This window comes from Arachis ipaensis, chromosome B01, assembly GCF_000816755.2.
Source record: "Arachis ipaensis cultivar K30076 chromosome B01, Araip1.1, whole genome shotgun sequence".
Taxonomy (NCBI): domain Eukaryota; kingdom Viridiplantae; phylum Streptophyta; class Magnoliopsida; order Fabales; family Fabaceae; genus Arachis; species Arachis ipaensis.
In genome coordinates, this window is record NC_029785.2 from 33,158,219 (window position 1) to 33,171,670 (window position 13,452).

General features: G+C 37.5%; 1 protein-coding gene across 2 annotated transcripts in view; it reads left to right on the forward strand.

Annotated features, from left to right (window-relative positions):
- The window catches only part of LOC107628525 (MND1-interacting protein 1), a 6,522-nt gene continuing 975 nt past the window's right edge, over positions 7,906-13,452 (forward strand). The window contains exons 1-2 of one of the 2 annotated variants that reach the window (XM_021119966.1): positions 7,906-9,868; positions 10,547-12,698. In XM_021119966.1, the coding sequence (XP_020975625.1) occupies positions 8,144-9,868; positions 10,547-10,669 (1,848 nt within the window). In that variant the 5' untranslated portion in view covers positions 7,906-8,143 and the 3' untranslated portion in view covers positions 10,670-12,698. Of the gene's footprint in view, positions 9,869-10,546; positions 12,699-13,452 lie in introns of those variants that run through there. The other variant, XM_016331172.2, reaches the window with a different exon arrangement.

Sequence of the window (13,452 nt, forward strand, 5' to 3'; positions counted from 1 at the left end):
GAAGAAAGAGAAAAACAACCAAAAGACTTAAAACATGAAAATTTTGGATCAAAACAAATGATGCATGCAAGAACACTATGAATGTCAAGATGAATACCAAGAACACTTTGAATGTCAAAATGAACACCAAGAACTTATTTTTGAAAAATTTTTAAGAAAAGAAAAACATGCAAGACACCAAACTTAGAAATTTTCAATAGTTATACACTAATAATTCAAGAATGCATATGAAAAACAAGAAAAGACACTAAATAAGAAATTTTAAATATCAAACAAGAAGACTTACTAAGAACAACTTGAAGATCATAAAGAACACCATGCATGAATTTTCGAAAAATGCAAGAGAGTTTGAAAAATATGCAATTGATACCAAACTTACAATTTGACACTAGACTCAAATAAGAGACACAAAATTATTTTTGGTTTTATGATTTTATTAAATTTTTTTTTTCGAAAATTATTTTGAAAAGGAAAATAAGGATTTCAAAATTTTTAATAGAAATTCCAGGAATCTTGCAATGTTAGTCTAAAGCTCCAGTCCAGGAATTAGACATGGCTTACTAGCCAGCCAAGCTTCCAGTGAAAGCTCCGGTCCAAAACACTAGACATGGCCAATGGCCAGCCAAGCTTTAGCATACAAATCAGGCATACAACAGCTGATACTTCATCCAACTTCATTCTATGCTGATAAGTGGAAGCCCTAGTCCAAATGAATTAGACATGGCTTTACAGCCAGCCAGGCTTCAACATGCTTCATGAAACTCTAGAATTCATTCTTAAAAATTCTGAAGAACATAGAATAATTTATTTCTTTGAAAAATATTTTATATATTTTTTATTTTTTTCGAAAATATAAATAATAAAAACAAAAAGCTTAAAATTAAAATAAAATTACCTAATCTGAGCAACAAGATGAACTGTCAGTTGTCCAAACTCGAACAATCCCCGGCAACGGCGCCAAAAACATGGTGCACGAAATTGCGATCATCAACAATGGCGCCAAAACTTGGTGCTCTCAAACGTGAATCACACTTTGTCACAACTTCGCATAACTAACCAGCAAGTGCACTGGGTCGTCCAAGTAATAAACCTTACGTGAGTAAGGGTCGATCCCACAGAGATTGTCGGTTTGAAGCAAGCTATGGTCACCTTGTAAATCTCAGTCAAGCGGATTCAAATGGTTTTAGAGATTTGATAATTAAAAGATAAATGAGACGTAAAATAAAGATAGAGATACTTATGTAATTCATTGGTGAGAATTTTAGATAAGCGTATAGAGATGCTTTTGTTCCTCTTGAACCTCTGCTTTCCTACTGTCATCATCCAATCCTTCATACTCCTTTCTATGGAAAGTTGTATGTTAGGCATCACCGTTGTCAATGGCTACATCCCATCCTCTCTATGAAAATGGTCCAATGCGCTGTCACTGCATGGCTAATCATCTGTCGGTTCTCGATCATACTGGAATAGGATTTACTATCCTTTTGCGTCTGTCACTACGCCCAACACTCGCGAGTTTGAAGCTCGTCACAACTATCCCTTCCCAGATCCTACTCGGAATACCACAGACAAGGTATAAACTTTTCGGACCTCAGGAATGGTCGTCCATGGGTTCTAACTTATACCACGAAGACTCTAATATCTCAGACTCGATCCCCTGGATTAGATACCTAAGAGATACTCATTCTATCTCATCTTCATGTAGAACGGAAGTGGTTGTCAGGCACACGTTCATAGGTGAGAATGGTGATGAGCGTCACATAATCATCACATTCATCATGTTCTTGGGTGCGAATGAATATCTTAAAATAGGAATAAGCTTGAATTGAATAGAAAAATAATAGTACTTTGCATTAATTCATGAGGAACAGCAGAGCTCCACACCTTAATCTATGGTGTGTAAAAACTCTACCGTTGAAAATACATAAGAACAAGGTCTAGGCATGGCTGAGAGGCCAGCCTCCATGATCTCAGAACTACACGTCCAAAGATCCCTAAAAGATGTAAATACAATAGTAAAAAGTCCTATTTATGCTAAACTAGTTACTAGGGTTACAGAGATAAGTAAATGATGCATAAATCCACTTCCGAGGCCCACTTGGTGTGTGCTTGGGCTGAGCATTGAAGCTTTCACGTGGAAAGGTCTTTCTTGGAGTTAAATGCCAGTTTACAACCTGTTTCTGGCTTTTAACTCCACTTTGCAACCTGTTTCTGGTGTTTGACTCCAGAATAGGGCAGGGAGCTGGCGTTGAACACCAGTTTGAGTCGTCTAAACTCGGCCAAAGTATGGACTATTATATATTACTGGAAAGCCCTGGATGTCTACTTTCCAACGCAATTAAGAGAGTGCCATTTGGAGTTCTGTAACTCCAGAAAATCTACTTTGAGTACAGAGAGGTCAGAATCCAACAACATCTGCAGTCCTTCTTCAACCTCTGAATCTGATTTTTTCTCAAGTCCCTCAATTTTAGCCAGAAAATACCTGAAATCATAAAAAAAATACACAAACTCATAGTAAAGTCCAGAAATGTGAATTTTATTTAAAAACTAATAAAAATATACTAAAAATTAACTAAATTATACTAAAAACTATGTAAAAACAATGCCAAAAAGCGTATAAATTATCTGCTCATCAGTGCATAAACAAACTAAATTTAAAAAATTCATAAGTCTCATAAACTTACCTTCTTGTTCATTTTGGGTTATTATCCTCATAACTTTGCTATCAGTATATGGTGCAAGTTGTGATCTACCACTTAGTTGAGGCATTGGATGCTTATTTATTGCTCTTATTCCCTTTTTTTTCAAGTTTTGCAGTGTTATCCTGTACATTTTCTCCTTTATCTTGGGTTGTATTGTTATTTTTTGCATTGGGTTCCTCATTAAAGGGTGCATGTTGCATCTGGAGTTGGTTTAACATGGACTTCATTAGCATCCCCGTATTCAAGTTGCTCCTCATTTTGGCCTTTCCTCAAAATTGGATCATGTACCTCCTCGTTTTACTCTTCAAATTGAATAGGGGGTTTATTCTTATTTTTTTTATTTTTGGAGGGTTAGACTACATCTTCAACATTAATTTCTACAACTTTTACATTAATCTCATGTGTATCCTTTGAAACTTTCACCTGTTTAACAACCTCAAAGTTTGCAATAACAGGGTGCTCAAAAGAAAAATGAATCTTATTTTCATTCTTCAATGTAGAATCACACATCTTAAACACATTTGCTTTTTTTATAAACACTCTTAACGCATTAATCAACTCCAGCCCTAGCTCCAACCAATAAATCTTATTATAGCCAGTATACCCCCAATCCAAAAATAACTCGTCAATGAAGAATATATTGCAAATAACAATGCTCACCTTCTCAATATTACTCACAAAATCTGCATTATACTAAGCCCATTTTACTGATTTTTATCTAATCTACTCATGTGATGATAAACAAAAGTGGTATGCATTGTCATCTACAAAATAAACAAATAAAATAAGAAGAGAGAATGTTTAATTCGTTAGTTGTGTTATGGTGTCGAGTGAATTCGTTGTCTGAGACATTATTTACTAGAAGGCTAATTTTGTCTTTCTCATTCAATTAGAAAAGTTATAAAATTAGGGTTCAAATTTGAGAGTGGATTGAGAATCTAACAATTTTAATTATGTAATGGATGCTATATTAGCATTTTTATTTGACACTTCAGCTATCCATTAATTGAGAAGGTTTTTTCTTTTTTACAGTTTGACCTTTTTAAAGCATTTCAAAATGTATGAAATATTTTTGTTAGCATTTTCATAATTTTGGGGTAGATTTGATATTGTGAATACGGGTGTTCATGAATTAGATGATATCCACAAACTCGCAGTATTTATCTGTATCCAATCCGTAATTTGTGGATACAATTGGATCTAAAAGTTAATTGGATCGGATCAGACATTCGAGTTGGACTGGATCGCGGATATCTCATATATATATATCAACGGATTTGATTAATAATAAACAAATAAATAATATATATATGTTATATTTATATTTTATTTCAATTAATAATTATTATTCACATATATTGTATTATTTTACTTTTGTTATTTAAACAAGTTGGTTTATTAAAGTTTTAAAAATAAATATGTTTAAAAGAGTGAAAAAAGGAATTTTATTGACTTTTTTTTATAGATGCAACCATGAGAAATCGACGAGTCACTACTTGCTAAGCTACAACCACTCTCGACATGTGTAGAATTTAAGGGCAATAAGTCCTGAAACAACACATGATGGCGAGACAAGCAGAAATTTCAAAAGTTGTGGCGGAAGAGTATCCAAGAAGCAAATAGGGACCAAAGAAGTGAAGAAATAATTAGACTTACATCTTTCACACTTTGAAAAATCTAGATAGCCAGAAATTAAAAAATATTTGAAGCGAAAGAGAAAATCCCACCAGAAGTCATGGAGGAGGCAAGAAAATTAGTTGGAGAATTCACAGCCACTAGACGAAGACACCAGAACCTTTACCTTTTCTCTCTCTTCTATTATGATATTTCTTTTCTTTGAGTAATCTCGACATTTTTAATTTGTTGTCCACAAATGACTCACTATGTATTCCTTTTTCATTCATAGAATAAAGTACTACCTTTGCCAAAAGAAAGCCTTTTTAATATATTTTTTATTTTGCAGGTACATTTGATATCCGATATCTGATCTGCATCCGCAAATACGGATCGGATCAGATTCGAGCATAAAAATTGTGGGTATTAGATCTGATATAATTCAATGTGTTTAGTGGGAATCTGATCAGGATTTTAGTCATATATAATCCGATCCGCGAACACTCCTAATTTTGAAGGAAAAAACCTTGATCAGTAACATTTCTATTATTCAAAATAAAGTAAAAGTCATTTTCGGTCCCTAACCATTTATCTGATAGACATTGCACCCCTAACAATTATAAAAACACAAATTAGTCTCCACCCACATTTGTATTTGTTCAATCTCGTCCCTGCAACCGATTGGCAGTAGGTCACATGCTGACGTGTTAGGTAACGTGCCTACGTGGCTTTGTCACCTTCGTAATAGACAACTATCTAGCGTGATCTCTCCACCACTTCTTCCGCTCCCTCTCTGCCGCCTTCTCCTCCCTCTCCTTCCGAAACTCTCTCTCCCTCCACCTAAATCTCCACCACCATAAAAGCATCCGTCTCCAACAAAGCGAATGCAAGAAGTGGTCGGAGCAGGAGGACCAACCCTTCTATCCAAGTACTCTGAACTACTCGGCTCCAGCACCCTAGCTAAGCTCAAGACTCGTGAGAAGAAGTTCAAACCCATCGCTGACCATGTCAACTCCCACCACCACGATTGCAATCCCTTCCCTTTCTCGTGATCATGGCATGACGTGTTCATAAAGGTCTAGAACATGTGCCACTTGTACCTCGGCGTCAAGCAAAAGATCCAAGCTCTCTCGGCTCACTCGTTCAACTGGTCTGGTGGTCTCAATCATTGGAAAAGTTTTCTTTATTATAAGAAAGTTTTGAGGGATATTCCTTCGTCTTCCTTGATTGTGAGAAACAGTTTTAATTATGTGGTTTCGTTATAAAGCCTTGGATTTTTTAATTCTGATGATGATATTATTGATGACGATGATTATTATGATGAGGTGTATAAGTGCGGTGGTGATAATTTTGATAATGATTCCAGGGGAGAGGTGAGGCTAATTGGGGGTGTTGGGTTAGAGTTTTGGAGCTGAGGGAGGCGATGGCGAAGGGGCAGGAGAGAAGGAGGGAGAGGAAGAGGGAGAAGGCAGTGGGAGAAGTGGAGGAGGAATTACGCTGGATGGTTGAGGGACTTGGGGGAGATTTGTCCATATTAGGAAGGAGACAAAGTCACGTGAACACGTTACCTGACACATCAACATGCGACCTGCTGCCAACTGGTTGCAGGGACTGGATTGAACAAATATGAAGGTGGGTGGGAACCAATTTGTATTTTATAATTGTTAGGGGCACAATGTGCATTGAGTAAATAGTTAGGAACCAAAAAGTGCTTTTACTTTTCAAAATATAGAGTAAAGTACCATTTCTACCCATGAAAGTTCAGAACGCTGACAAATCTACTCACGAATAAACAAAACTACCATTTCTACCAATGAAAGATGGACTTTTGCTAACAAAACTACCCAAACCCTAAAAAATTATTTAAAATTTTTAAAATACCCTCTAATATAACCTAACTCTAACTTCTCTTTTTATTCCACACCACTACTCTCCCAATCCCAAACCCTACCACCACCCAAATCCTTTCTCACCACCACTCTCATCCCAACTACCACCATCACCACCACTACCATAACCGTCTCTTTCTCTAATATCACGACAAAGGAAGAAATAGAGTGACAACAGTGATGGCTTGGCAGTAGCGATTCCAGCAGTAACGGCAACAAGATCTGTGCATCATCATCGTCTTTGCCTAAAGATTTGTGTTCGTCACCGTTGTCACTACATCAACGAGGGTCGTGAATGTTCTCTGCCTTTCCTTCACAAACACGCATGAGGTCCTCATGGTGGTGGCATTCTTGATTCCCTTGAGCTCCGCTTCGATGACCCAATCCTTAGTCTTTGTGTTGTCTTTATAAGAATGTCGTGGACTCTGATTGGGACCATCTCTGACAACAGCCTCTGCGCCAGCGTTTCGACTTTGAACGCTGCTCTCGGAGTTTTGAGGCAGGGACTGAGGGGTTCGAAGATTCAGCAATATGCCGTCGTCGTGGTCTTTTTTAATTTTTGTTGCTGCATTCTCTAATTCTACATCGACATAATCTGACTTATTATTGAATTGTAGATCTATGATGGTTGAATTTGAATGCTCCACTTCTACTGTTAGGATTTGAATTTGTGTTTGCAGTTCTGTTGGTTATGTTGCTGAATTGGTAATAATATGGTTCTGTTGAGGCATTATTGTTTGAATTTGAATGTGAAATTTTAAATTTAAATGCTCCTCCTCTTTAAAATAAAATTTTTAATAGCAATGAGTAACTTCTTTTTTTAGTTATTTTCTAACTCTCTTTTTGTTTCGTTTCGTTCTTCTTCCATTGTTTGATGGTAGTGGTAAAGAGAAAGATTTAGAGAAAATGATGACGACAGTAATGATAGTGGTTGAAGATAAGAATGGTGTTATGGTGATAAAAAAGAATTTAGGTACGAATGGTGGTATAGAGACGGTAAAGTAAAAATAGAAGTTAAAATTTTGGAGATATTAAATAATTTTTTAAAATTTAGTTAATTTTATTAGTAAAAATCCATGGTTTATGATTGAAATGATAGTTTTATTTGTTCGTGAATAAATTTAGTTTTGAGTAAAGTACCGTTTTTGTCCCCAACGTTTGGGGTAAATCTTATTTGTGTCCCTCACGTTTAAATTGTCCTATTTGTATTCCTAACGTTTGTAAAAGTGATTCAATGTTATCCTGTCGTCAATTACATATCATGAGTGCTTTAGTTTGAATTTTAAAAATCTCTTATTGAAGTTAGAATACAAATTTGTGGCATAGAATCGATGATCTACTCCGAAGAATAGCTCATCAAATATTTAAATTAATTCCTACAACATTTACTTAATTTACTTTTCTAGGGATATAATTGAATCTAAACCCAAATAGTGGGTATAATATTAAAATCGAATACATCCAAGTGAGACATAATTGAGAATGAATACATTCAAGTGAGAATAATTGAAAAATATAATCTGATTTGTTAGTATAATTGATAGTAGAATAACACTGAATCACTTTTATAAACGTTAAGGATACAAATAGGATGATTTAAACGTTAAGAACACAAATATGACTTACCCAAATATTTGGGACAAAAACATACTTGTTTTTAACATTTATGGTAGAAACTTCAAAATATATAAATAAAAAAATTCTTCAATTACATGTTTATTGTTGTGATGTGTTCTCCGTTGCTCTCTTCGCTCTTTTCTCTTCAAGCTGCTTCAATCCTGAATTCCTCATCTACGTGAATCTCTGTGTGTTTCTCTCTTCATCAAGTTTCAATTTTGATCACAATACCCCCTTGACTCCCTCTCCAATCCCTTTATTCAAAACAGAAAAGAATTAAAAAAAAAAAAAAAAGAGAAACAGAAGAACAAAAAGAAAGAAATGGGTTGCACTGTGAGGGAAAAGCACATCAGAGCGAATCGGAGGCCCCGATCATCATCGAAACCCGATTCTGATTCGTGCGACAGAGACCCGATTTCCAAATCTATAGCTGAGTCTGGCCTCAAGCCCTTCAGGTACCATCACCATGTGCCTCCCAACAACAACAACAACGAACCTTCTTCTACCCAGAACACGAACCCTAACTCCGATGAAACGGGTTGGGGTTACTGCACGGAGGAACAGTTGGAGGAGATCCTCTTGAAGAACCTCGAATTCATTTACAACGAAGCGGTTTCCAAGCTCGTCGCTTTGGGTTACGATGAGGACGTTGCGGTCAAAGCTATTTTGAAAAACGGCCATTGCTACGGCGGAATGGATGTTCTCACCAACATACTACATAATTCGTTAGCCTACTTGAATAATAATAATAACAATAATAATAATAATAGTGCTGGAAATGGTGGGAATTTGGACGAGAGTGAGGCTGCTTTCTCTGATTTGAGGCACTTGGAGGAGTATTCTCTTGCTGGTATGGTGTGTTTGTTGCAACAGGTGAGGCCTCATTTGAGCAAAGGTGATGCAATGTGGTGTTTGCTAATGAGTGATCTTCATGTTGGTAGGGCCAGCACTATGGAGATTCCGGTCCCGGGAAGTGGGTACCCGAGTACTGCCACTGTGGCTGCCACGGTTGAAGGTGGTGGTAATTCGGTGGTAGTTGGTGATGGTGGTGGCAATTCGGCGGTTGGTGGTGGTGGTGTTATGGCTCCTGCATTGTGTAGGTTTCATGGTGGTTGGGGATTTGGGAATGGGGCAGGCTCAGGGTTTCAGGCGAATGGGTTGTTCTCTTATGGTGCTGCTGAGATGAATTTGCATCTGCAAAGGGATATTGAGTTCCCTAAGAGGTTTAATCTTTCGCCTTCCATGAAATCATTGTTGAAGAGGAATGTGGCTGCGTTTGCTGCTGGTTTTAGGGCGAATTCGAAGCAATTGCAGACTCAGGCTCAGGTGAAGGCCTTTTCTGGTAGTGCTTCTGTGTCGAAGTTGGATTCTCCGGCTGTGAATGGGGCTGAAGCACTGGTTGAGCAGCCTGGACAGGTGGGAGAATCTCAGAATGTTGATAGCCAAGATGCTGTGAATTCAGTGCTGAGTAAGTTTCGTGATCTTAATCTTGATGAGAATTTGGAGCTTGTGGCAGAGGATCAGAAGGATGAGGTGATAGTCACTTTGTTTCATCAGATCAAGGATCTTGAGAAACAGGTCAAGGAGCGAAAAGATTGGGCTCATCAGAAGGCAATGCAAGCTGCGAGAAAGCTAAGCAGTGATCTTACTGAGCTCAAGATGTTGAGGATGGAAAGAGAGGAGACTCAGAGATTGAAGAAAGGGAAACAGGCACTCGAGGACACCACCATGAAGAGGCTCTCAGAGATGGAAAATGCTTTGAGAAAGGCTAGTGGTCAAGTGGACCGTGCGAATGCAGCCGTGAGGAGACTAGAGACAGAGAATGCAGAAATTAAAGCAGAGATGGAGGCTTCCAAGTTAAGTGCATCAGAGTCCGTGACAGCTTGCTTAGAGGTTGCAAAAAGGGAGAAAAAATGCTTAAAGAAGCTTCTTGCTTGGGAGAAACAGAAAGCTAAGCTGCAGCAGGAGATTGCTGATGAAAAAGCAAAGATATCGGAGACACAAGAAGTCTTGGCTCAGATTAGACAGCGCCAAAAAGACGCGGAGGTTTGCTCGGACTCTCTCCCCCTCATTTATTTATATTTTATACATTAATAATGTTACTTGCTGAAATAAGGATTTGCGATTTTTTCCTATGTTTGCTTGGTGAATTACTGTACTGTGATAATTGATTAGATTTGAATCTCTCACTTCAGAATTATAGTTAAATGTTTCAACCATGAGGCATAGCTCAACTCTGAAAGTGAGCTCCGTGGTTGGGCTTAACTGTAATAGAGAGGCTTGATGCCCATTGCAAATGCTTTGTGGTTAGGGCCAAGCACAAGTCTGAAAGTGCTAATCCAACATTAGATTGGTGTGACGCACAACTTGCTATTGCCATATTGACATTGAATCAAGACAAAGACTGGTTAGTTTTAATTAAAAACTGAATGCATTAACTTCCCTTGAAGTTTGGCGTCATAGTTGATAATGCGATCTTTTTCTTGGGGAAAAAAAACAATCAAAATATTAAGTATCCCTTCCCTATATCCTGCTCTTTCATTATTTCAAATAACAGATTGCATTGCTTATATGTATTGGTTTACATGTTCGACATAGAAGTTAAATACCAACTATGGCATAGTCAAAAGCTAAAATCTCAAAAGAAACACCAAAGATGAAATGAACTATTGGTTGTCTTGAAATAGAGATAATGAGTAGTTCCCTTTGTAAATGGAAATAAAGGATGTAAGAAGAGCGGCTTATAATTTAAGACAAAGAAGGATGGAAGAAGAGAGGTTTATAACACTCGATCAGGCGGGGAAAAAGAGGAACGAATCAGAGAGAAGACAGAGGGAGCAGACTTAAGCAGCGGTGGTGATCTGCGGCGATGATCTGCAGCTGCGATCTGCAGTGGCGACGGCTTCATTTCTTCCTTGAGCTGACTGCACTTCCAGCAGCAGAGAGAACGACAGAGAGGGAAGAAGGAGATGGAGGAAGAAGAGTTGGAGTCGGATGGTGGTGCCTGGCATGCCGCCGATGGCTCTTCTGGCAGCACCCCAGCAGTGCAGCAGAGAGGGATTCCGAGAAAGATAGAAGAGATTTTTGGGTTGGTGCCGGAGGAAGAGACTGTTTCTGAGTGAAAGTTCCTGAGAAAGATGATATCTTGCTTTTAGAGTTTTCTAAATTACCGAAATGACCCTCAAATTCAAAAAAACTTGCAACAAAACCTGCCATTCATGTTGTAGATCGCCATGGTGTTGCTGCGATTGCGGCCACCATGGTGTTGCTGCAATTACAGTTGCCATGGTGTTGCTGCAATTGTGGTTGCCATTGCGGGCAGGGTGATTCTGACACCGCAACAGCCTTTACACTGATTGGAAATCCCTAATTTTGTGCATACAGAGGCTTCATCTTCCTCAACCGTGAGTGCTGCAACAAACCCTAAAAATTTGCCTGTGTGATGGCAGTGAATCTAACTCTCCCTCAATAAGTGGATGCATCGTACAGCTGGATTTTAGTCAGCGTAAAACACGGATTTTTGAGTGAGGGTAGAAGTGTAAAACAAACATTTAATTCCTCAATTATGTGAAGGGAGAGCTGCAGAAAACCCTAAAACTTTGCCCCTATGTGTGATGGGTCACGGGAATCCAGTTCTCCCTCAATAGGTGGATACGTCATACAGCTAGATTTACATCAGCGGAAAACAGGGAGTTTCGAATTTCGAGTGAGGCAGAAGTGTAACACAAAGATCTTTTGAAAAGGAAGAAGCCGGGGTTTCTATGCAATGGCAATAAGCCACTATTTACACTGTATGATCTGTGGCAGCAGGAGCTCTTTGAAGCAATAAAGCAGTGGTTTGCCACTACCATCTATGAGTATGCCTGCTTGATAGGATTGTGGAGATGGTATTCAATAGTCTGGGATTGGTGCTATAGATTTTTCTTTAAATATGTTCCATGTACAATGAATAATTGTAAATCAGATTTAATTTAATCTTGACCAAGAAACTGCCTGATAATTTAGGAAAGAAGATAATGCGGCATAATATATACTTATTCGATTCCTTTTAGGCGGTTTTATTGGAAATTCATTTTTTTTTAAAAAGGAAATAGAAATCAATACTCATGAGTCATGATCTATGTGGCCAGCGTTGTCTATTGGGAAAAGTTGAGGGTTTTCTATTTCATTAGCTCACTTCATATGTCTGAGGTATTCTAGCTCTTATAAATGTATTTGTTTTTAGCTAACTTGAAGAAACCATTAACATATCTCTTTGCCCATCTATTTTCTATTTTATATTCTTGTTTGGTATCAGGCTATTTATTTCGTGACATGTTACAGATATTCATGATATTTAACCAATCCAACTCAATGGCATCACCTCTCAGTTGTATCGTGAGATTTATCTCTGCAGTTTGAATCTACCCATTTGTTAGGACTTAGGAGTGTGTTAGGATGGACATGGGATTTCTGTTTGGCATTTATAAGGCTTTGGCCTTTCAGATCACAGTAAATAGCTTCTATGATGTGGTTCTCCCAAGGTTCGTATCAATTTGTATTAGTGTCTTCAACCATATGTTAGTTGCAGGAATGGTGCTGGCTGTAACAATAAAATTGTAGTGATCATTTGATACTAGTAAGAAAGGGAGTTAGCACAAAGCCAGCCCACATAGCCAAGGGGGCTGCAGAGCATCCTGGAATGTTAGGATCCTATTTAAATATATGGGACTCAAGATCCACATCAGAAGTTTGAGATTCTTGTGTGGCATATATATGGCCTTCAGCTGGCTCTCCTACCTTGCAATGGTTGGTTCTGCGAATGTAGCTCCGTTTGTCATTGTTCTCTGTTATGCTAATAAACTTAAACATCAAATTCTGTCCCTTAAGGCTGCATTTGGGTCTGAGAACAGAATAAGATAGCACATTGAAAATAAGACACAAAGGACAGACACAAAAATTAGTATTTTTGTATTTTGTTTTGTGATATAAGAAACAACAAATTATAAAAGTCTAATTTACTTTCATGTTTATCTATACAGAAAATTTAGAAAGAAAAATATAATGATATAAATCTAATTATGAAAAATTGATAGGAATAATGAAAGGAAAAATGAAAAAATAAGTCTTTCTTACTAGTGTTTCTGTGTTCTTTTTGTCAAGAAAGACACAAAATATACTAATTCAATGTCTTAGGACACAATGTTTGTATCCATGTCTCATTTGCCAAACATAATTTTGTGTATGTGTCCTTGTTTTAGTGTTTCATACCTGTAAACAAATGCAACCTAAGTTGAAATCTCTTGTATTGTACTGACGTACTAGGTTTGGAACTCATGGAATTGAATTAATTTCAATTAATCGAATGAACTACAGTAATTCTGTTTATTTCTAGCCTTGATCATTTTTGTTACCTTAAGATCTGGTCCCAATCCAGTTATCAGGTAAGAGATCCTGCCTACTTTTCGTTATTGAGTTGCCACTTGAAAAGTAAATTTTCTCAGTTCTTGAGGATCCTAAATTGTACAACTATGGAGTGTTATAATCTTGGGGGATTATCATCTTATTATTGCTCATTATTAAATCTTGGTTTTTCATCAAGTCCTCTCAATTTAGCTGTTGAATTTTTTATTTTTATTTTGTTTTTCTAG